The 25,555-nt window shown below is 40.7% G+C and overlaps 1 protein-coding gene across 1 annotated transcript in view; it reads right to left on the minus strand.

Moving 5' to 3' along the window:
* LOC109429564 (ATP-binding cassette sub-family G member 4) overlaps nucleotides 1–25,555 on the minus strand; it is a 55,744-nt gene that overhangs the window by 21,090 nt on the left and 9,099 nt on the right. The window contains exon 2 of the mRNA XM_019705545.3: nucleotides 5,380–5,687. Coding sequence (XP_019561090.2) covers nucleotides 5,380–5,687 — 308 coding nt within the window. The remainder of the gene's footprint in view (nucleotides 1–5,379; nucleotides 5,688–25,555) is intronic.

The raw sequence follows: 25,555 nt of genomic DNA on the forward strand, positions 1-25,555 counted from the left end.
GAAAAATCCCTGGAAGAATCCCTGAAGCATTTTCTGGAGAAACCTCAGGAGGAATGCCTGGAAAGTTCTGGACAAATTCCTGCAAGAAGTTCTGGATAAACTCCTTGCAGAATCCCAGGAAGAATTCCTGGATTAATCTGTAAAGGAATTTTTGTGGAAATTCCTTGGAACTATCCCTGGAAGAATTCTTGAATGAATTCCTGGAGGAATCTCGAGAGAAATTCTGGAAGCAGTTAATGGAGGAATTTCTGAAGAAATTCCAAAAGAAATTTCTGAAGAAATTCCAAGAGAAATTTCTGAAGAAACTCCAAGAGAAATTTCTAGAGGAAGTCCCAGAGGAATTTTTGGAGGAATTCCAGAAGGAATTCCTAAAGGAATTGCGGTAGTAATTTCTGAAGGAATTCCTATGGGAGTTCCTGGATCAATTCCTGGAGGACTTTCCGAAGGGATTCTTGGGGTAGTACTTAAGTAACCTCTTGAGAAATTCCTGGAGGCATACTTAGAGGAATTTCTAGAGAATTACTTGGAAGAATCCCTGGGGGAATTCTTGCAAAAAAAACCTGGGGGAATCCCTGAAACAATTTCTGGGAGAACCTCAGGAGGAATTCCTGGACAAATCTCTATAGGAAATCTTGGGGAAAATCCGTGGAACTATTCATGGAAGAACTGCAGGAGGAATCCCTAAATGAATATCTTGAGAATCCCTGAATGAATTCCTGGAAGAATCTCTAGAGGAATTCTGGAAGGAATCCATGGAGAAATTTCTGAAGGAATTCCTGGAGAAATTTTTAGAGGAATTCAGAATGGAATTTCTGGTGGAGTTCCAGGAGGATTTTCTGAAGGAATTACTGCAGGAATCATCGGTGGAATTCCTGGAGGGATCCATGAAATAAATCCTGGAGAAATGTGCAGAGGAAACCCTAGAGAAGAAATTCCTGGAAGAATTTTCGGAGGAATTCATGGAAGAATTCCTGGATCCAAACTTGAATAAATTCCTGGACTAATTCCTGAGGAAATACCTGGGGTAATACCTGGAGAAATTCTTGGTAGAACTCTTGCAGAAGTCTCTGGAGAAATGCCTGAATGAAATCTTAGAGGCATGCCAGGAGGAATACCTGGTATAATTCTGGAAAAAAAATCCGGGAGGAATTTCAGAAGGAGTTCCTGGAGGAATCTCAAGATTCATTCCTGATGAAATACAAAGTTCAATTTCTGAGGGAATTCCAGGAGGATTTTCTGAAGAATTCTCAGGGGAAATACTGAAGAAACCGCTGAAATTCCTGAGGAAATCCTGGATTAATTCCTGCGGGAGTTTCTGAAGGAATCCCAATAAGAGTTCTTCTAGAAATGTTTAAAATAATTTAGGAATTCGTTTTTGTAAGAATAACGGAAGAAATTTCCGGTGAATCCCTGGAGGAACTCTTGAAGTAATTTCTGAAGAAACTCGATGAGGAATCCCGGAAGCAAGCCCCATTAGGAACTCTTTATGGAATCTCAGGAGAGCTTTCTTAGCAAATACCTGGAAGAATTTTTGTAGGAATATTCCTGGATAAAAAAATTAAGAAATCAATGTCTGCAGTAATTGTTGAAGGAATACTAGGATCCCTAGTGGAGCGGACCTGGTGGGATGGTTAGAACACTTGACTGTCACGCCGAGGACCTGGGATCGAATCCCACTCCCGACAAACTCGCAAAATGTGAGTTGTTACTTCGGAAGGGAAGTAAAGCGTGGGTCCCGAGATGAACTAGCCTAGGGCTAAAAATCTCGTTAATACACATAAAAAAAAAACAGAAAACTAGGATCCCTAAAGGTTTTTTGTACAAATTTTTCAAGCAATTTTTGGAGTGTTTTTTAAGAATCTTTAAGTAAAATTTTCTAAAAGAATTTCTGGAATACATTCCTGCAGAAATACTTCGAATCAGTCCAGATGTAATTATTGGAGCAATCTATAGTGGAATTTTGGAAGGCATATATGGAGATATCCCTGTAGAAATCTCTGAATACCTGCAGAAATACCTTAAAGGATCTCTGGAGAAATTCCTGAAGGAAACTTCGAAAAAAGCACTGGAACAATTACACTAGTTTACAGCATTTTTGAACTCGGTAAGCTGATGATCATTTTTGGTGTAGAATCATGCCCTGAGTTCGAAAACGCGAAGGAAAAAAATAACAGTAGAGCGGATTTTTTTTCGACTTTCCATAGAAGGTTGATGATTTGAAATCGATTTTTGTTCTATTTTTAAGCAACGTCACTCACTTCACACATCTCATTCTCCGTAATCAATGCTCCGATTGAGCTGAATTTTTTACTGTAACTCGCCTACACATGATATGTCATATGAACGTTGAGAAAGAATTTTTATATGTATTGTTTTTTTCTTATTGAAAAAAATACATTTCTTCATATATTTTTGGAAATTTGGCTAAAATTTAAGGTGATCGTCCTTAAAACTCGCCAATATCTTGAATTTCATCAATCTGACGCAAAACCTGCACTCAGGTGATCGAATGGTATTGTATTCTGCTTTTAATTTATGGAAAAAGGTTTGTTATTGGTTGAACAAAACGCAAGATATTTGAATTTTAGTAAATTTCATATTTTTAAAAGTTGTAAAACTTGATATTAGGCTAAAACTCAAAAACCGCCCTACTTAAAATTTTTTGAAGCACGGTTTCGAAATCAGTGCCGAATTGTACTTCAAAAACTTTGGTCGTTGACATAAGTTCACGACTTTCGTTTTATTTTGTAAACTAGTGTTACTGGAGGAACCTCTAAAGATATCCCAGGACAAATCCCCGAAAAAATGTCTAGTGGAATCCCTAGATGAATTCTTGATTGAATTTCTGGAAGAAGCCATGATGTAATCAATGAATTAAGCTATGGAAAAAAATCTTGGAGGAATTGTTCGTACTCATATAGTTTACAAAACTATGAACAAATCTGAAACAGTCATTTTGATTACCTAAAACTACAATACTGATTTGCATATTCACATATCGGGCACCCATCCCGCTTAAAATTCATCTCAAGTCAGGCCCCCCCTGGGCCCCCTCCAGGAAAAAATCCTAGTTACGCCAATGAGTACTGCAGATGTGGCTATTATTCAAAGGAATTCGAGCACGCAGAATTCACTTTTACAAATGCTTTTCGATTAGAAAGATACGACATCAGCCATTCAGTAAACCAATCAGGAAAATTATGTGAATTGAACATGTTTGAGTATTTCAACGGCGTACCTATGCGGAACAGTTTACGAGTGTTGACCTGAAGTTATGAACACCGAAGCAGTTTGGCTGACCTGGAATATTCTTAAAGTATCTCTAAAGCACATTTAAAATTTAAAGAACTTTACGGATCCCTATATATACATATATAATATGCTAGTATTTATGACGAAAACACATAAAACAAATATTGCAGATTTGAAGAACTTCATTGAATGATAGTTTGGAACACCGAGAACACCTCAGAATATAAAACACCTCTTGTTATTGCTTACAAAGGTTGAACGAATAAATATTAACGTAACCCATATCCGAAATTTAGAATTTAGAACAACTAGTATATAGATAACTTCGGTTCTCCAAATGTCATGCTGTTCAGGATGTTTTAGGTTGTCAATGGACTCTTAAACACAAACATTTCCTTTATTTGCATCAACTTTTCGGAAAACAGTGTTCTCTTTTATTAAATGTGTGAATTTATACAACCGTTTATATGTTGGGCTCCAAAGGGTTAAACCTTCCTTCAAACTTCGTATTGACGATAAAATAATAAAGCACTACAAATGCATATTAAAATATAACATCTTGTAGTACACTACACTACAAATGCGTAATAAAAAAGGACATCCCAAATGGACAAATATAACACAGAACATATATTTCCCCTGTTACCCTAGTGAATAACAATTTCCGAACCCAGGATGACGGGGTTTCAGAATTATTGTTGGTCAATCAGTCAAATTCCTGTATTCGATTCATATTTTTCCTGGCTGTTTGCCTTTTGTTCGCAGCATTAGTTGCTTTCATAGCTTGAATTTTGTCTAGGAATTTGTAATCCTGAGGAGGCATCCCGATTCGGGTTTCATCACTAGAGTTCTATAACTTGAAGTCTGTGCCAGGGAAAGGTTTACATCTCTAGTACTCAATCACGGCCCAAAATGGCCTGAATGTTGGCAATCGAAATAGGATTACGGGCCTCTATTCGGCCAGAGCCCTATAAATGTGCATTAATACTAGGGGAATATTTACAAGTTAAAATAGCACATTTAACACAAAAATAAAACTTGTAATAAGTTCCTTATCGGGAGTATAGCTGATGCTGAAAAGGAAGCAAACCCAAAATTAACAAATTCTGAAAACGACCTTACAGTTGAGATCGAAATACGTATCTGTCAAAGGATGTAAATTCTTAGTGTAATTAAAAGCACCAGTACTTAACCCGATTTTCTTTTTACTTACATACAGGTATTCTACTAACACTTCCAGGTTCATCATCATCAAATTCTGAATGTTTATAACAATGTTGCAACACAAATTAATGACTTAGAATTATTGCCGATTATCAATGCTTCGGTATTTTTATTAGCACTACAAGTTAGAGCACTGTGATTGGAGCAATACACGTTATTTTCATCTTCTCACAATAAAAATGCACATCCAGAAACCCATGCTTGGAGACAGCCAGTACTTATACGTCTCCCATTGTCAATATTTAGTAGCGCATCGGTTTACAACCACATAAACAATCTGTTGTTTTATGACCCGATATTCCAATGGCCGGAAACATTTTATTGCGCTCCACTGATGTAAAGATACTAACATCAAAGTGAGTATTCTTGAATAAAACAACTCATTTCTGTTGCAGATCAGTGCCCGTCCTGTCGTTGCCTGTTATAATCATTTTGATATTAATCTGCCTATAGTGATAGGGACAATCGTGCAATATCAGTAGTCAGAGCTGACAAAACTGATACTGCACAGCTCTGGAAAGAACAAATCTTGGTAGCAATAATGTTACGATAGACGGAGATACTTTCGAGGAGTAGGATGTATCATATACAGGACGCGAATATAAGATGCTCGAGAAGGGCCTGCGAGCAGTCAGAAATTGTTGAGCGATGATATTCAGCGGTATTCAGGAGAACGATGTGGCTGCGAAGGATGAACTACCAGAACGCTACGCTATACGACAAAACCTGCAATCAGAACGTGGCCAAATCCAGAAGGACACGGTGGGCAGGGCATGTAGCAAGAATACCGAAAAACAACTTTACAAAGTTGTTGTTTGCTACTAATTTGGTAGGCAGATGATGGCGTAGATCGCAGAGAGTACGATGGGCCCATCCATGTATACCCATCTAAGAAATACTTACAATAGACTCCTTCTCGTGCTTGGACGACTCTGGACCGAGTTTCAAGTCCGCCGCAATGCGCATATTCTCCAGCACCGTCAGCAGCGTCTGCAGCTGATCCTGTTGCGTAATGTAGCAGGTCATCCGCCGGAAGCTATTCAAATTCCTAATTCGCCCGTTCACGTACACCGCTCCCTCGACTCCGGTCCTTCGGTAACCGGATAGGACATCCAATAGTGTGGACTTGCCGGCACCCGATGGGCCCATGATGGCAATGAGCTGTGATCCGGGGAATTTCCCGTTCACTTTGTGCAGGATTTCCTTTTGACCTGTGAGGGGAATGGAAACAAGAAATGTATGAATTAATATTTGCTGGTTGTTGCAGGTGTTGCTTATTGACCACCCATGGTATCTTATCTTAAATCCGCATGCAATGCACTGAAATTGCATTTTATTTATTATTTTCACTTTATTAACGCATGCAATTCAAAGTTCGTTTCTACAAGGAAAAGCGAGCAATGAGTAGGATTAGTTTACAAGTTCAAGAATGTGATAAGCCGCAGCTGTAAATATCGATCCCCAAGTGCATCCGGGATTAGCTCTCTAGAACGAGCCCTTTTTCACAGTGGACTTTGTGCGCTAAGGCTACTCGAGGTGACGAATGATTACAAAACAAAACTATCTCGATTCGAGAGTGTCACGATCCATTTCTTTTTATTCTTCTGGGCGTAACGTCCCCACAGGGACAAAGTTTGCTTCTCTGCTTAGTGTTCTATGAGTACTTCCACAGTTAAAGGACATTTCCTTTACGAAAAGTTCCTGGACCGATCGGGAATCGAACCCGGGACCCCCCCCCCCCCCCTACGTTGGTTAGGCTGAAGTCCCCCTTGCCGATGTGGCTATAAGGGCCACGATCCACGTACAGCGCATTAACACTTGCCCTATGAGTGGGGTTTATTATTCGATTGATAAGCCATCGCGCCGGTTTGTTTTGTCACAAATAGTAAAAAACATGTTTTGGTTGCTTCACCGCAGATGTTTATAGTAAACAAATTTCGCACTGAAAATAACGAAAAGTTGCCATTCATCGCCCCGCGCGCGGCCAATAGACCTTGAAGAATCATTAAACAGTCAACGAATCTGGTTTGGTACACCCGAAAAAAAAAATCAGCCCTTATCAACAAAACCCAAATTGAAATCCACTCTCGGTGACGTGATTGATACGTAAAAACTTTTAAACAATTGATGTGGAGCTTTGGGCTTATCAGCGTTGATTAGTGGCTTTTTATCGTAATTTTGGTGTATTTGGTAAAAAAAGGAGCGCGATAAGGCAATCCACTCAATTGTTGCCTTCACTAGGGAACCAAGGGATGACGCGTTGCGGAACCAAAGGTTGATTTGTGGCTCTTTATCGCGTGCTGACTGGTAGTCGTAGGTGGACAAGAATGTGCTACGGGGATGAAGAAATTGAGATTTATTGGAACCGCCTCTATTGCGTTGGACTTTGATTGGAATTTCCCAAGTGGGGTTCGTTCGATGATTGATTTGCCATCTGGAGCGTTGGGGAGCGCCACATTTGAATCAAAATGGTTTTACTTTAGAATTTAATGTATTCGATTTAGGACACAACTCTTTCAACATTTTAATAATTTTTATTAGATTTTATTCATTATTCACCATTCACAAAAGTTTCTTCAGAGATTCTTCCAGAATGATACAGTGATACCTCCAGGATATCCTTCAGGTGTTCCACCAGAAAACTCTTCAGAGATTTTTACAGGAGTTTCTTCAGGGAATTATCCAAGAGTTTTTTTTTAAGATTCCAGCAGGAGCTCGTTAAAAGATTTTCCTAAAATATCTTCAAAGATTTTTCTAAAATTTCAACCAGAGATATCTCCAAAAGTTCTTTTGGAATTTTTTTCACGAGTTTCTTTAACCGTTATGTGGCCGGCAAACTTTTTGCTTTTTTCTACACCGTGTATTTTAAATGGATGCTGGGTACCCGGGTACCCTGCCGGCCACATAAGGGTTAAAGATGTCTCCAGCAGTTTCTCCCGGGATTGATCCAGAAAAGATCAGGAATTCCTCCAGGAGTTTCAGAAGGATTCCCTTCAGAAAATCTCTCAGATGTTTTGACAAATATACCTTCAGGGATTACTCCAGGAGTTTCTTCAGAGATTCTTTGAGGAACATATATGGACGCATCCCTGCTACATGAGATTCATTAGGGGTTTATCCAGGAGTTCTTCCAGGGGTTCCTATAAGAGGATCTTCAGAGATTACTCTAGAGGTTCTTTCTGGGATAGCTGTTTCTTCAGAAATTTCTACAGGAGTTCCTTGAAGGATTAGTCCAGGAGTCGCCTCAGAGATTCTTTCAGGAGTTCCTCTAAAATTCAAATCAGGGATTTCGTTTGGCGTTCTTTCAGAGATATATCTAGGAGTTCCTTCAGGTATCGTTCCAACAGTTCCTTTAGAAATTCTTCCAGAAGAGTTCAGAATGCCTCCAGGAGTTCCATCATGGGCTCTTATATGTAGGAGTTCCTCATTGAATCACCCTTTAGTTTTTTTTTCAAGGATCCCTACTGCAATTCCTTTAGGGATTACCGAAGAAGTTCCTTCAGTAGTTTTCCCAGGAATCCCTTCAAGGATTGCTTCCGGAAGTTTTTCAGAAATTTCTCCTCAAATGCCTTCGGAGATTCCTCTTGAAATGCCTTCAAAATGCTTCATGGGGATTTTTCTAATTTTTTTCCAGGAGTTCTTTTAGGGGTTTTTCAAGAAGTTCCAGAAGCTCTAGAAGGATTCAAGAATACCTCAAGGAGTTTCATCAGGAATTCCTTTAGAAGTTCCTTTAGATATTCCAATGTTGCCTCAGAACTTACTTCAGAGGTCCCATCAGAGATTCAGGAATTTATCCTGGAGGTCCATCAACGATGGAACTAGAAGTTCCCTTAGGAATTCCTACAGGAGATTGTTTGAAGATTAGTCTAAGAGTTCCTCCAGGGATTCTTTCTGAAGATCCTTCAGGAGTAACTGTCATCAGAGATTCCAGGAGATTCAAAGATTCTTCCAGAAGTTCTTCCAGAGGTTCCTATAGGAGGTCCTTCAGAGATTACTCTAGAAGTTCGCTCAGGGATTCCTTCTGACGCTCCTTCAAAAATTTCTACAGGAGTTCCTTGAAGTCTAGGAGTTGCCTCAGAGATTCATTCAGGAATTCCTCTTAAATTCAAATCAGGGATTTCTTTTGGCGTTCTTTCAGAGATATATCTAGGAGTTCCTTCAGGTGTCGCTGCAGAAGTTCCTTCAGAGATTATTCCAGATACATTAACAGATACTTCCAGGAGCTCCATCATGTGTTCTTACATGTAGGAGCTCCTCATGGAATCCCTCTTGATTTTTTTTTCAAGAATCCCTTCTGGAATTTCTTTAGGGATTACCACAGAAGTTCCTTCAGTAGTTTTTCCAGGTATCCCTTCAAGGATTGCTCCCGGAATTCTTCCAGAAATTGCTCCTGAAATTCCTTCAGGGATTCCTTTTGAAATGCCTTCAAAATTATTATTATTATTTTTATCTTTATTATCGAGACTTTCAGCCGATGGCTGGTTCATCTCCGGCCTTCAAAATGCTTCATGGAGATTTTTCTATTTTTTTCCAGGAGTTCTTTTAGGGATTTTTCTAGAAGTTTCAGAAGGTCTAGATGGATTCAAGGATACCTCAAGGAGTTTCAACAGGGATTCCTTTAGAAGTTCCTTTAGATATTCCAATGTTGCCTCAGAACTTACTTCAGAGGTCCCATCAGAGATTCAGGAATTCCTCCTGGAGATCCATCAACGATGGAACTAGTAGTTCCGTTAGGAATTCCTACAGGAGGTTCTTTGGAGATCAGTCTAAGAGTTTCTACTGGGAGTTCTTCTGAAGTTCCTTTAGGAGTAACTGTCAACAGCGATTCCTCCGGGAGATTCAATGATTCTTCCAGAAGTTCTTCCAGGGGTTCCTTTAGGAGGTCCTTCAGAAATTACTCTAGAAGTTCCTTCAGGGATTCCTTCTGACGATCCTTCAATAATTTTTACAGGAGTTCCCTGAAAGATTAGCCCAGGACTTGACTCAGAGATTCTTTCAGGAATTCCTCTAAAATTCAAATCAGGGATTTCTTCTGGCATTCTTTCCGAGATATCTTTAGAAGTTTCTTCAGGTATCGCGCCAGGAGTTCCTTCAGAGATTCTTCCAGAAGAATTCAGAGATGCCTCCAGGAGTTCCATCATGGGCTCCTATTTGTAGGAGTTCCTCATTGAATCACCCTTCAGGTTTTTATTTTTCAAGGATTCCTTCTGGAATTCCTTTAGGGATTACCACAGTAGTTTCTTGAGTATGATGATTAACCTGGGCTTGTTAGGGGAATATCTGTAAATAAAAAGAAAATCGGGTTAAGTACTGTTCCTTTGAATTCCACTAAATTTTGCATCCTTTGACAGATACTCGACTCGTCAAGTACAAGACACTGAAGACTACCTTACAGTTTAGGTCGAAATACGTATCTGTCAAAGGATGCAAATTTTTAGTGGAATTCAAAGTAACAGTACTTAACCCGATTTTCTTTTTATTTCTTGAGTAATTTTTGCAGGAATCTCTTCAACGATTGCTCCAGGAATTCTTTCAGGAATTTCTCCTGAAATCCCTTTGGGGATTCCTCTACGAATGCCTTCAAAATGCCTCATGGAGATTTTTCTATTTTTTTCCCAGGAGTTCTTTTAGGAATTTTTCTAGAAGTTCCAGAAGCTCTAGAAGGATTCAAGGATACCTTGAAGAGTTTCATCAGGGATTCCTTTAGAAGATCCTTCAGATATTCCAATGTTGCCTCAGAACTTATTTCAGAGGTCCGATCAGATATTCAGGAATTCCTCCTGGAGATCCATCAGCGATGGAACTAGAAGTTCCGTTAGGAATTCCTACAGGAGGTTCTTTGGAGATTAGTCTAAGAGTTCCTCCAGGGATTCCTTTAGGAGTAACTGTCAACAGCGATTCCTCCGGGAGATTCAAGGATTCTTCCAGAAGTTCTTTCAGGGGCTCCTATAGGAGGTCCTTCAGAGATTACTCTAGAAGTTCTTTCAGGGATTTCTTCTGAAGTTCCTTCAAAAATTTCTACAGGAATTCCTTGAAGGATTTGTCCAGGAATGGCCTCAGAGATTCTTTCAGGAGTTCCTCTAAAATTCAAATCAGGGATTTCTTCTGCCGTTCTTCCAGAGATATCTCTAGCAGTTCCTCCAGGTATCGTTCCAGCAGTTTCTTCAGAGATTTTTACAGAAGAATTCAGAGATGTCTCCAGGAGCTCCATCATGGGCTCTAATATGTAGGAGTTCCTTCTGGAATCCCTCTTGGTTTTTTTTTTCAAGGATCTCTCCTGGAATTCCTTTTGAGATTACCACAAGAGTTTCCAAATTTTTGTAGGAATCTCTTCAACGATTGCTCCAGGAATTCTTCCAGAAATTTCTCCTGAAATTCCTTCGGGGATTCCTCTTCGAATGCCTTCAAAATATCTCATGGAGGTTTTCCTATTTTTTTTTCCAGCAGTTCTTTTAGGGATTTCTCTAGAAGTTCCAGAAGCTCTAGAAGGATTTAGAGGGATGCCTCCAGGAGTTTCGACAGTGATTGCTTCAGAAATTCCTTTTGAAATTCCTATGTTCCATGAGAACTAACTTACTCCAGAGGTTTCATCAGAGATTCTCTTAGGAGAATTCAGGAATGTCTCCAGGAGGTTCTTTGGAGATTAGTCTAAGAGTTCCTCTAGGGATTCCTTTTTAAGTTCCATTAGAAATGTCTGCAGGAGTTCCATCAGAGATTCCTCCGGGAGTTTCAGGGATTCGTGCAGATGTTTCTTCAGAGATTCCACTTGGAATTCCTTCAGGGATTTCTCCAGATTTTCCTTTAGAGATCTCTCCACGAATTTCTCCTGGGGTCTCTCCATCATTTCCTTTAGAAATTCTTACAGAAAGAATCAAGGATACCACCAGGAAAACTCAGGGATTCCCCAGAAGTTTCTTCAGGGATTCCTGAAGAAGTCTCTTCAGGAATTAGTCCAGGAGTTCCTTCCAATTGTAAGATTTATTTAGAAGTTCCTTCAGGGATTACTCCAGAAGTTATTTGATTTCGGAGATTGTTGCAGGAGGATTCAGGTATGCCTCAAAAAGTTACATCTGGAATTTCTTCAGATTCCTAAATCTTTCAGGAACTCCTTCACGGATTCCTCTAGGAGTTCCTTCAAGGATTTCTTTGGGACTATAACCAGGCATATCTCCAGAATGTTCTTGAAGTATCTCTCATAGAGTTTCTTTAAGAATTCCTACAGGATTTCAGAGAATCCTCCGTGATTTTTTTCAGAGAATCCTCCAAGATTTCTCCTGGAAATCTTTCGGGGATTCCACTTTGTATCCATTTGGGATTCCTGCTGTAACTCTTTTAGAGATTCCTGCTGGCATTCTTTTGGGGACTCCTGATGGAATGATTTCGGGGATTCTCCCTGGAAATCCTTCGGGGATTTCTTCTGCAATTTCTATGGGGATTCATTGGCGTAGCTAGAGGGGGGGCATGGGGCCCCGAGGTTTCTCTGGGCGATTTCCTGGAGCATGTAAGCGCTTATATGTTTAAAATTAGTCACAATAACTCAGAAAGAACCACAGAAGCCGCAGGGGGTATTCTTTAAAGAATTCATAGATAAATTCCTGAATACATCTGTGGATGAATTCCTTTAATTTCATGGATATAATTGTAAAAGAATTTCTGTACGACTTCTTGGAGAATTTCCTGACTCCTGCATCCCTCTAAAGTTTTATCTTAAGAATTCCAATATAAATCGCTGGAAGGATTCCTCTAGAAATCCTTCAAGTAATTCAAAAAATCTTCAGGAAATCCTTGAAATATCTGCAAAAGATGATAGACGGATTTCTCAATTTCTAAAGGAATCACTACAGGAATTGCTGGAGCAATCCGTGAAAGAACTGCTGGAGAAATTCCTGAAGGAATTCCTGGAGAAATTCGCAGAGGAATTCCTCCATGTGTGCCTGGAGGGAATCCTGTAGGAATGTCTGGAAGTATACCTGGAGGAACCCTAGAGAAATTCTGAAACCCTGGATGAAAGCTTGGAAGATTTCGGGATCCCTAGAAAATTGCTAGGAGGAATCCATGGAGAAATTTCTGACGAAACTTCTTGAGGAATTCCTGGAGGAATCCTCAGATAAATTTCTGGAGAAGTTCTTGGAAGAAGTTCTGCAATTCCTAGAGGATTTTCAGTAGGAATTCTTGAAGGAATTTTAGGAGAAATTACTGGAGGAATCTCTGGAAGAATCTTTAGGGGAATCCCTGAAGGAATTCTTGATAAATTTGAGGAGGAATTCCTGATAAAACTTCTGGAGAAATCCGTTAAATAATACTTGGAGGAATCTCTGGAGGGATCCCTGGAGGAATCTCTGAACAAAAAATTCATGGAGGAAATCCTGGAAATATTCCCGTGGGAACCCCTTGGAAAATTCCTATAGAAATTCCTGAACGAATTTCTGTAGGAATCTCTGAAGGATTTCCTGCAGAAATTCCTGGAGGAATTGCTGAAGAATTTCCGAAGGAATTCCCGGATCAATTCCGGAAGAATTTCCTGGGGGATTTCTGAACAAATACCTGATTTAATTTCTAGATAAATCTCCAGAGCAATTCTGGGAGGAATCCGTGCAGAAATTTGTGAAGAAATTCCTAGAGGAATTCCTACAAGAATACCAGGAGGAAAAAAGAACTCCTGGAGGAATTCTAGAGAAATTCCTGGAGGAATCTCTGAAAGAATTCTCAAATGAATTCTTGCTTAATTTCTGGAAGAACTTCTGGTGGAATTTCTGGAGGAATCCGTGAAATGATACTTGGAGGAATCTCTGGAGGAGTTCCTGGATGAAATTCTATAGGAATACCTGGAGGAATACTGGGAAGAATTCCGGGAGGAATTTCTGGGGGAATTTCTGAAAGAATCGTCGAAGGATTTCCTGGAGAACTCCTGAAGAAATCCTTGAAGGAATTCCTAGAGGAACCTCGGAAGGAGTTCATGCAGGAATCCCTGGAGGAATTCTTGGAATAATTCTTGGAGAAACTCCGGGAAGAATTCCTGGGGGATTTTTTAAAGGAATCCCTGGATCTATTTCGGAAATAATTTTTGAAAGAACTCCTGGGGTAATTCCTGGTTGAATTCTTAAAGGTATTCCTGGAGGAGCCCCACAATGAAATCTTAGAGGAATGCCTCAAGGGATCCCTATTGAAATCCCTGGATGAACCCCTGGAGGAATGCTTGGAGGTATTCCTAAAGGAATTCCTGAAGGAATTCCTAGAGAAATCCATAGAGGATTTCATAGAGGGATTCCTGCAGAAATGCATGGAGGATTCTCTAGATAAATTCCTTGAGAAATCTCTAGAAAAATACCTGGAGGAATCTCTAGAGGAATTCCTGGACGAATCCCTGTTGGATTTTTTTAGAGGAATCCCTGCAAGAATTCCCAGAGGAATCCAGGAAGAATTTCTGGGGAATTTCAGGAGGAATCCCTTGAGGAATTCTTGGAGGAATCCCAGGAAGAATTTCTGAAGAAATCCATGGATCAATTCCTGAGGAGGAATTCCTGAAGAAATCCCAGGGAAAATTCTGACGGAACCCTAAATAAAAATACGTACGAGTACTCTTGAATCCCTGTAGGAGCTCCTGAAGGAATCCCTGAAGGAGTTCCTGAAGAAACCCCAAGAGCAATTACGAAAGCAATCCCAAGATAAATTCCTTAGGGAATCTCTAAACAATTCCTGGAGGAAATTTTGGATTAATTCTTGGAGCAGTTTCTGAAAATATTCCAAGAGGAACTCTTAAAGGAATCCCATGAAGAGTTCTTTAAGGTATTCATAAAATAATCCTCGAAATCGTCCCTGAACGAATCACAGAAGGAATTCCCGGGTGAATCACTGGAGAAAATTCTTGGAAGCGTTCCTGAAGAAACCCCATGAATCTCAAGAGAGCGTTCTTAGCAAATTCTTCGAAGAATTTCTGTAGGGATCCCTGCATAAAAGAAAAAAAGGAATTCGTATCTGCTATAATTTCTGGATGAATTATTGAAGGAATACTTGGAAGGACTCCTATAGGACGTTTTGTACAAAATATTTAACCCTCGAGCGATCGCGCTGTTGTATTTTGTACAGCACATTGAAAAAATCTCGCTTTCTGTACTCAGCATTAGCGTGGTGCTGACGCAGGTAGTCAACCGCGCAAGTTACGGAAGGTTAAGCAATTCCTGGACAATTTTCTGATAAAAAAAAATCTGGAAGACATTTCTGCAGAAATTCTTCGATGGAATTAATGGAGCCATCTCTTACGAAATTTTGGAGGCAATATTTGAAGAAATCTTCGAAGAAATCTTTGTAGGAATACCTGCAGAAATGCCTTAAACGATCTCTGGAGGAATTTCTGAAGGAAATCTCGATATCAACACTGTAACAATCGCTGGAAGATCCGCTAAAGATATCCCATGACAAATCCCCGAATAAATGTCTGGTGGAACCTTAGATGGAGCTATGGAAAAAATCCTGTAGTACGAAACTAGGAACAAATCCGATTTGCATATTCACATATTGGGCACCCATGCCGCTTAAAAGTCATCAAGTCAGGCCCCAACCTGGGCCCCCTCCAGAAAAAATCCTAGCTACGTCTATGTGAGGATTCCTCTTGGAAATCCTTCTAGGATTCCCGTGGAATTCTATTGTTTCTGTAGTTTCGTGAATTAACAGCGCATATTTATCTAATTTATGTCTTAATCAATATACCTGTACCTGTAAATGCACTAATGTAACCTTTCCCCAGTAACCGTAACATATCTTGTAAGTATATATACCGATTGCCATCAAGCACATATCATTAGAATGCAATCGACTGCAAATTTGTAATAACATCTCGTGCATATTACCGCCTCATCGTTTCCTTTCATCGCCCAGTCGCTGAATGCACTCCATCATCATTATTCCCCCGACGTAAACGATCAACAGTAGCAGCACATCATATCGCGATAAAGTACGCGACGACGCGAAAGTGTAATGTGCGTTCAATTGATTGAAATGGGTTGAACAGCGCCACCGCATCGTCGTCGTCGTCGTTCTCGTCGCGGCCGTCATGCACTTGCCTCTTTATCAGCTGTTTCACACGCCAGATTATCAACCTTCCACTAACTAACCAACCAACAACACTGATGATGGACATGATCGACGGCGACCGGCGACCGGCGACGACGACGATGGACGCGACGGACGAGGTTCACTTTCTTTGTTCTGGATTTGTGTTTTGAACGCTTACGTCGTCGAGTCGTTGCGTTGCGGCGTGCTTGGGATCGAGACTGAGTTGTGGCCACCGAAGCCAGAAGGGGAGACGTTTGCGTGAAGGTCATCCAGGTCGGGGGTGTTCCGTACTCATTAGTAATTCCGAGTTTGTCGTTTGCTCAAGTAGTTTACACCGGTGCGGATGATGAATCGATAAGTATGTGCAAAGGTTGGTGAGAGAAGATTTTTGGGGGAATTGATGACGGGTTCTTTGTTTAAGCTATACAGTGAGAGATGTTCTTCTACTGGTGGTCCAGAAACTGGTTCTTTTTGTCATGTGTAATTCCACATAAGTGTGTGCCAAGGTTTGCGTCAAGTGTGCTAATTTCACAATGCTAGAACAGAGGTTTTCAACTACAGATTAGGTAGTTTGACCCAAGAGATCAAACTACCGAAATGCATCAAAATACCTTATGAAATTTAGCCAAAACTGTAAAGTATAGATGCCATAGGAATACCTTATGAAAATTGAACATGCTTATTATGACCTAATTACATAAGATAAGCTTATGAAAAGAGCAGAAAAATCACAAAATGATGCAGACTGGAATCGATCCATGAACGTCGAGATCACTGAGCTCGTGCCCAACCTACGCGGCTATCGACGCTTGAGAATACCGTGTTGCTAAATGTGTATAAAAGCCAAACTGTGAGTCGATTCTGCGTCATAGACCGACCTTATGAAAATCGTTCTAGCCGTTATGAATTGTTTAAAGGCCATTTCATAAGTTAGACCTTATGATAATCTTAGGTTTATTTGCCTGAGTGTATTCACCTCACTAAAGATTTGATTCGATTATGAAATACAACCCGCAGGCTGTTCCAGCGCACTTGTCTGCCTGCTTAAAAGGGGATTGCAATCATATAGCCAAAGTTATAATGGTCAGATTTGATGAACCTCAGAAATGACGACTTTTTGAAACAAATATGCCCACAGTCTGTCCGCATGAGGCTGCTGTTAACTAGTTAACTCTCCAAATGCTCGGCTATAGCATTGGTCGATGTTGACAAAGCGTTTGACAACGGCTGGCACGATGACCTGGTGTAGAAGCTTACTGATGCATACAATCTGCGAAGTGTTTGGGCAGGACATTCACAGTTTCGCGCAACGGAACAAACTCCGATCCACAGAACATCCCCGCCCCGGCGTTTCATGGGATAGTATACTAGATCCAATCACGAACAACCTTTTCACCTCAGATATTCCTGCGCTCCCTAATAATGGTCATTTATCGTTATTCGCTGACATCACATCAGTAGTCAGTCCAAAGCGATAGGTTTACTAGGGCGTTAACTTTACGACTCCAAAGTAGCCTGTCAGACTACATGACCAACTGCTAGGTCAGCATCAACGCTGCGCACACCCAGGTCATCCTCTTTCCCTACTCAAAATCTACCGGACTTGTTTTGGTTGGGGGCTGTTAAAACATCTTTGGTGGAACAGCGATGGATTGGCCTGATGAAGCCGAGAATCTAGGATTGGACAGTATTTAAGATGTTCTTGAAATAGCAGAATGATGCAATCATTACTAAATGCAGTGAGTTGCTAAGGTTGATTTACCCTTTATTCAACTAATGCAACCATGCCGTTGAAAAAACAAGATTACTCTCTATGATCAAGTCGATTTACCTGTCATCGAATACAGAGCTTTGCATACGTCCGTCTCTTTGAACTTCAAAAGGTACAAAAGCTCTTAAGGATAATAATCAACAGTCCGACAACAGCGTAAAATTCTGAGGTTCATCGTCTGGCTGGGACAAAATCATTTCATCAAAGATCAGGTGAGTCCTAGAGTGAGAATACTCAAAGGTTCAGCATACGTTACCAAGCTTCGTCCTGCTGGGACTTGGATTTTCCTCTCTAGGCTTTTAAAATATTAGGTTTTTAAATTTCTAGGACAAGGAATTCATCTGTGTATCTAACGAAACGTAAACTGCTGCAAACAATACTCGACGGTAAACTGGAGGTAAAACACGGCAGACTGCTGTGGGCCGGGCACGTAGCTCGTATGCTGGAGGAACGACAAGTTAAAATCATATAGAACCAGGAAGGAGTCGTCGGCTTCGCTGAAGGCCGCGCACAAGTTGTTTTTTTTTTTGCAGTTGATCAGGACCTAAGGGCTCTAAACGGTCATGGCGATTGGAAGCCAGACTGGAGACCAGTGAAGGCGGATACTTCAATCGGCGTAGACTACTCATCGCTCGAGTTGTAGTCCATCAAGTATCAAGTAAGTATCTAACGGAATAAAACGAGCTCACCAATTACTCACTCAAATAGCCACGGTTAAATTTTACGACTACTTTACAACATTTGTTAACCTCCTTGAAGCCGGATTGTTTTGCCTTCGCTGCCGCAACCTCGCTGGCCTCAAACACGTGTCTTATGCTCGGTTTTATCACCGGGGTCATATTGACCCCTCCGGCTCCAAAGAACGTTTGCAAATTTCTGGCATGACCTTAAAGCGGATTGTCACTAAATAGATTTCCGCGACTTTTGTGAAGTTTCTGGAGAAATTTCGTAAATTACACATGCAGAAAAAACATGGTAGAACCAACAATATTTGAGATAAATTCAAACAAGTAGTCAATTTGTTCAGGGCACAAATATAAAACTGTTACATAAACAAGTTATGTAACCAAGCAAACTGTGCCGCTATGTCGCACCAATGCGTGAACCCCTATACCAAAAATAAACATTTACCAACTACAATCTGACATCCGCATGAACTTATACAGTTGCATTGAAGTCCGCAGTCTGTTGGCAACAAGAGATTTCAATCAACACATCTCTTCCTATCTCCACATTGACCTTCAACCTGATATAGCAGGAGTTTAAAAAAAGAAGAACATCAATACTCATACACTGAAGATGCCTGTTCGTCCCAAGTGGAGCAGTTTGTTTTAGTAATCAAAGAGAATTAGGATGGTTCATATTTTCTAAGAAATTGGAAACCAAACTTTCTTATTTGGAAGAATAGCTATACATTTTTTTTGGAAAAGTTGTAGATCTATCAATTTTGAGCAAGTTTACTGAAAACAGTTTTTTGTAGCTTTAAAATTAACCGATCTAGAGATATTAATCTGAATTGCTTAGGGTGATTTAAGAAAAACCGGTTTCCTGGTTTCTAACTTTTTCCGTTTCAATTTCTTATCAAAGTCGCCTAAGAAACACTTGTAGAGCATTTAAAAACGCGTCGTTTCGTCGCTGAGACGATTGTTATCTTTTTGGTCCAAAAGTTATGAGCGTTTCTCTTAAAAAACATAGTTTATTCGAAAGGCGATATTACGGGTTGGGGCAAAGATACAAAAAAACTTCCAGCATTGAAAAGAAGAAATATTGCTATGAAACATATAAAAAAAATTGGAGAGGTTTTATTTTTGTAACTCAAGAAAAAATAGTCAATATTTTTTAAACGGAATGACGTAGCAACATTCTCAGTGCTCGAAATTGTGCGTTTTTAGAAGCTCTAAAAGTGGTTCTTTGACGACTTTAATGAGAAAATTGAAACAAAAAAGTTAAAGCGATAAACTTGAAATTATCTACACGTGTTTCTTTGGCTATTTTGATGAGAAATTAAAACTGAAAAAGTTAAGGTGAATATTTAACGAAGCCACACTTCGAATTTTTAAAAGCACAAATCTGAAGAACCAAGAGTTGGTTTGCGCTGAAAAGTTGATCGATTGGTCACCACTCGATCAACTTTTCAGCGCAATCCGTCTTTTGGTTCCTCAGATTAGTGCTCTTGAAAATTCGAGGTGTGGCTTCGTTATATATTCACCTTAAAGCCAGAAAACCGGGTTTTCTTGAATCACCCTAAGCTAATTCAGAAAAATATCTCTAGATCGGTCAATTTAAAAGCTACAAAAAAACTGTCTTCAGCAAACTTGCTCAAAATTGATAGATCTACAACTTTTCTAAAGAATGTATAAAGCTGTTCTTGCATATAAGAAAGTTTGGTTTCCAATTTCTGTGAAAATTTATCCCACCCTTATTTTTATGAACATTGAAAAGAGGGCCTTATTATTATGAACAACTTTGTAGAAGTCCATATTTGCCTAAAATCATTTGAAGGCGCTGCATGCATCTTTCCTCGTTAATCTGGTTTACGGACCATTGTCAGAACAATGGTTATAAAGTAATACGACATGCACTATATGTACAAAGGACACGGGGTATACCACAATAGATCAAATATTGGTCGCAGTGATTATGTTCCGAACAAAAAAACAAGGACTTTGTACCATGAATCCTTACTACCAAAATACATTACCCCAGTTTGACAAACTGGATGTGACTAGGGTTCGGTATGGTAGGACTTTTACCGTAGCGCAACCCGAAAAGGTGACCCCCATTTAGGTCGAATCCATTTAGGTAAAATCTATTTAGGTCTCTCCATTTGGGTAACATTACCTAAATGGAATCTGATTGTGTTCAGAGCAGTGGGAGTGTTTTAGATTAGCGATAAGGTTGGTTTAAAGGAAATAAGTTGCAAGTGGAGTTAAGAGGAATTCAGGGTGTGCTCTGGGGGGAGCAATGAGGGGGGATGGGGTTGGTTTTGGACTGTTTGCGGTTTCCTAAAAACTTTCTTGAGCACAAAGTCATCGAAACTACATGCACAACTTCTGTGCTTGAATGATTGAATAAAAGCCATGCTTACACAGCCTCATGCAACTTTGTGCTGACAAGTGGTAGTCCAAAGTTTGTTGAAGAATCTCTAAGATTCAGGTGATAGCACCTGATACCCTCTAAAACCCCCCAAAACGCCTACGTAACGTCTGAGTAACGCCTCTGAAAATCGCTAAAAATCACCTGAAGCTGTCTGAAATGCCTTCGAAGTCCTCTTAAAACCCCATCGGACCCCATGTAACGCACCTGAGACCCTCAGAAACCCCCAAAATGCCAACGTAACGCCTGAGTAATGCCTCCAAAACTCGTCAAAAATTATCTGAAGCTGTCTGAAATGCATTCGAAATCACCTTAAAACACTATCGGATCCCATGTAACGCAACTGAGACCTTTAGAAACTCCCCGAAAATACCCCTGAAGCCCCCCCCCACCCCATGCAACGCCTCTGAAACCCCCCCCCCCTCCTCCTCAAACTCCCATGAAATCCCGTTGAAACCCTACATGCCCCTCCTTTAAATCTCCATGTCACTCGCTATTCTTAAACGTATATGCAATCTTCAAATCCATTTTGCTAATAAACTCAATCGATTTAGGCAATGAATCCATTTAAGTAAAAACTCTATTTAGGCAGTCCCGACTCGTTACCTAAATGGAGGTTTTGGTGTACCTGTTTGGTGGACTTTTACCCCCGGAACAGGTGGTCCATAGTGCTATTCTATGCCAGCAACTACACGGGAGATGACCAATTAGTCTTGTAGTGGTTTTGACAACCGTCTTAAAATCTCATTCATTTTGGTTTTACGATTGTTCTAATAAAGTCTTCTAGTCTGTTTGACTAAAAAATGTTACTTGGGAGAGTTCAACCGTTAGTTTTAAGTAAAATGAAAATTGGAGTATCCTGCTGGACTGTAAGAACGAGATAAAATGGGAAGTGGCATTTGGCAAGTAATAAACGTGAGAAGGGGGAATAAGTTGGAAACCACTGCACTATGCAAAACTCATTGATTTGCATACTCGTTGTTGATATTTCTCGAAGGGTTTGAAAATGACATTTCAACTGATTTCTCGTTATGACAAGGAAACACAGAACCAAGTGCATCGATTCAGCGAACAAAAGCACCATTTGCTACAATGCCCGTGCTGGCAACGCAGAAAAAAAACGAATTTTGTCTGACTCAGCACTTGACGAAACGCAAACAGAACCCTCTCGATCGGGTTCCCTTCTTGTTGTCGCGACGACGACGACAATAAAGACGGCAAATCCGTACAGTCGATATGGCACAAAAACTATGCCTTGTTTGTGCTTTACTTTGCTGATTTCAACCGCGTCCAAAGTCATTCACCTCGCAGTACTCATGCTTCCGAACGTGATGCCACCCTTCATAAATCACCATCCCACAACTGGGATGGAGCAGAGGACCGGCTGATCTCCGAGATGGACAGCTTCACGCTTACAAATAATAATCATCGATCCTAACCATTGATAATGGGAATCTTTGTGCCTGAGCCAGCATCTTCTACTGGTCGTCGACTCCTCATGGAATGCAAACGTTAAGTACACAAAGAAAGTTTGAACGACGAGTGATCGATGGAGAGGCTAAAAATAGTAGTCCGAAGTAGGTCGAAATCAGGACCAACAACGCGGAAAAGTAACGATCACCGAAGAACAGTTGTTGCAGCCGCATCAATTTCTTGCTACAAAACGAGTTTGGTGGGGAAAATTTCCACAGCAATCTGCATAAATCTCGAAGCAATAACACTTGAATGACCCACGTGGAGCCTGCGCACCCACGTTATATAATTGATTCATACAATAATGCTCGTTTTACGTCAATTGAGCACTGCGACATCCTCCTGCCAATGGGGCGGCCACAGCCAGCAGCGGTGATGATGCGTTCAGTTGAACATTTTCCACAGAATTTACGACCCCAATCGACAATTGATCGTCTTCAAAGTAAGGCGCTGCTGAAACAGGTTTCAACTTTAATGATTTTAGCCTTTAATGGCACAATCACGAGAACCAGGACTGACTCGCGTTGATTGACTCTGATCGGCCAGCAGCCGGGCGAAAGGCGAAGGCGTGAGTTATGGCGATATGCCAGCTGCATAACAGTGTGATCCATGTCTGTCTGTCGGTAGAACATGGCCGATTCAAGCGAGCTAGCTCACGGAAGGAAGTCGGTGTCGAGCGCAAAAGGAAACTCGTTGACCATGATATGCTGCGAGTGCAGTTGGAATAGCGGATCATGTCGGGTGGAGTGGAGTACCTATACTTGTTCTGTGATGCTAATAATCTTGTTATGAACCAGAAATGGGTGTTGTTGATTGAACATACATCAGAACATTGCAGGCCGCAATTCGTAGCAAAATCGAAGCGAGATGGCAAGTAGTCAGGAGGTCCTAAAACTAGGTTGAGAAGGTATGGACTCTCCGAGACGGTTTGGTCTTTTGTACATGGCTGGTATTTCAAACTGCTATACCCGTAGACTAACGAAGAACACTTCAATTGTCTTTCATATTCCGGCAGACCTAAGGAATATTTTTCGCAACGGCTAGATCAATCATCACTAAAACAACTGATAGAAAAGGGAATCGATGCATCTCAATGTCTGTGAAATCAACAGATTGGTTTATAATTTTGAGCCAGTGATTTGACAGTATTTCAACAGTGGATCTGACCTTCTCTCGGCGGTCAAATCACGAATGCACTGCATGCAGTGATTTCGAAACGTTCATTTTTATTGCTACCATAAAATGGATCAGTGCATCCAGCGGTGCTTCCGGAGCGTGGGATGAGCCTGTTGATTATTCTAGAATAATTGCCCGCACATTCTTTCTTTTATCAGTCATCACCTGATCACGCGCTCTGTCCATCATCTATATCGGTGGAAGCGCGTTTACATTAAAGCACAGGTAGATGATGTAAGAAACGATTCGAAAACATTGAACTTTGTAATTGTACAGTGCATAAGAAGGAGCAGAAAAAAAAATCGGGCCAAGTTTTTCACTATGGCTTGGCCACTCTGGCGGTGTTCTGATGGTATTTTTTAGTGATTTTCTGGGACCATTTGGGCAGGGGGACCTATTTTGGGCACTTGCTGCTATAACTCAGTCAATTTCAAACCGATTGACTTGAACTTTTGAACATGGCTAAGCACTGTACGTATCTGATCGTGTTCCAAAAATCAAGTCAATCGGTTGAAATTTGACTGGGTTAGAGCAATAAGTGCCCAAATTGGGTCCCCTTGCCCAAATGTAAATGTAATGAAAATGTCATTTTGTTATTTGCTAGTTTCTCTGTCTCGAGAATGACATTTTTATCAAGGACATCATTCATTTTTATAACTAATCACCTTTATTGATTGGTGATGTAAACGAACGAAAATTTCTACTAAAAAAGGTGGAATTTGGAAAATTTAATGATATTTTTTTCATGAAATTCCATAACATTTCCTATTCTTGATCCCAAGGAAAGAAGATGGTAAGTGCTACACATGTTGAGATATAGAAGGATATAGTGTTCAAAAATTGCTTTAGAGGGTTTAAATAAGAGAGCGGAGATAGACACGAGTGGAACGATTTTCACGAAGTCCGTTCAACTGCTTGGTTTCGCTGATGATATTGATATTATTGTTCGTAAATTTGAGACGATGGCGGAAACGTACATCCGACTAAAGAGTGAAGCCAGACGAATCGGATTACTTATTAATGTGTCGAAAACAAACTCCATGATGGCAAAGGGCTCCAGGGAGGAATCAGCGCGCCCGCCACACCGAATTTATATCGACGGTGCTGAAATCGAGGCGGTTGAAGAATTCGTGTACTTGGGCTCACTGGTGACCGCCGACAACGACACCAGCAGAGAAATTCAGAGGCGCATTGTGGCAGAAAATCGTGCTTACTTTGGACTCCACAGAACTCTACGATCGAATAAAGTTCGCCGTAACACGAAGTTAACCATCTACAAAACGCCGATTAGACCGGTCGTCCTCTATGGGCACGAAACATTGACCCTATGTGCAGAGAACCAACGCGCCCTTGGAGTTTTCGAACGGAAGCTGTTGCATACCATCTACGGCGGAGTGCAGATGGAAGACGGGACTTGGAGAAGGCGAATGAACCACGAGCTGCATCAGCTGCTGAGAGAACCAACCATCGTCCATACCGCGAAAATCGGGAGGCTACGGTTGGTGGGTCACGTCATCAGGATGCTAGATTGCGAGTGGAATGAAGACGGCTACTATGTACAGCAGAGGCCACCCCGGCCTTAGCCTAATCGACAAGACAAGTGTTTAAAAATCTTGGTATCAATCGACCAATCGATCAATTCTGCCTATACATGTCAATGGTTGCTCCTCCGTGATTGATCTGAACGGGTACCAATTGCACTGAGTCCTTATAGTCAGCTGGGAAGGAAAAGGAATGTTAGAGTATACTGGATGTTGCTACTAAAGACCGAGGGCACCTCTGCGTCCCCACAACCCGCATGGACTGGGGTATTTGTTAGGCGGAAAGGATGGGAGATCTGGGAGTCACCGTTGGGTCGGTGATGCGATCCATGGATAGGGGATTATTTGTAGTGTTCGTAAGGTGATAGATTGTGTGGTGAATATGAAGGTCAAGCGGCATAGTTCGCTTTGGTTGCATAACTTGCAGGCGCTATATACACTGTGCTATGGAAGATGGTTCTAGCGATGGCTATGAACATATGAATTTACATGAGTTGTACATGTAGAGAAGAGAGAAAGAGAGAAAATAGATAAGGTACACCGGGGCAAGATGAAACAGCGGGTTAATATGATGTTTTCTAATGATGATAAACAGATTGATCGCCATAAAATATAGTTTTTGATTCAAACAAACTGATAGCGAAGGATAAATTTAATTTTTTTTTTTTTTGAAATCTATATCAAGACTTCGCGTTTCATCTTGCCCCACCCATTTCAACTTGCCCCGGTGTACCTTAGTAAGATACAAAGTAGAATGAAAGGGACGGACCTGGGATTGAACCCAGGTTCTCTTACGAATTCTTTAAGAGATTTCTCAGGGATTCATAAAACAATGCTCAAAACATTGCTCCACAAACTCCACCATACATTGTCTAGGGGTTCATTCAAGCATTCCCTCATAAGTTTCTTCTACGAGTTCTCTCAAAGATTCTCCAAAGATTTCATCGCCAAAGTCATTCAGGACTTTTTC

The sequence above is a fragment of the Aedes albopictus genome, chromosome 2 (genome assembly GCF_035046485.1).
Source record: "Aedes albopictus strain Foshan chromosome 2, AalbF5, whole genome shotgun sequence".
Classification (NCBI taxonomy): domain Eukaryota; kingdom Metazoa; phylum Arthropoda; class Insecta; order Diptera; family Culicidae; genus Aedes; species Aedes albopictus.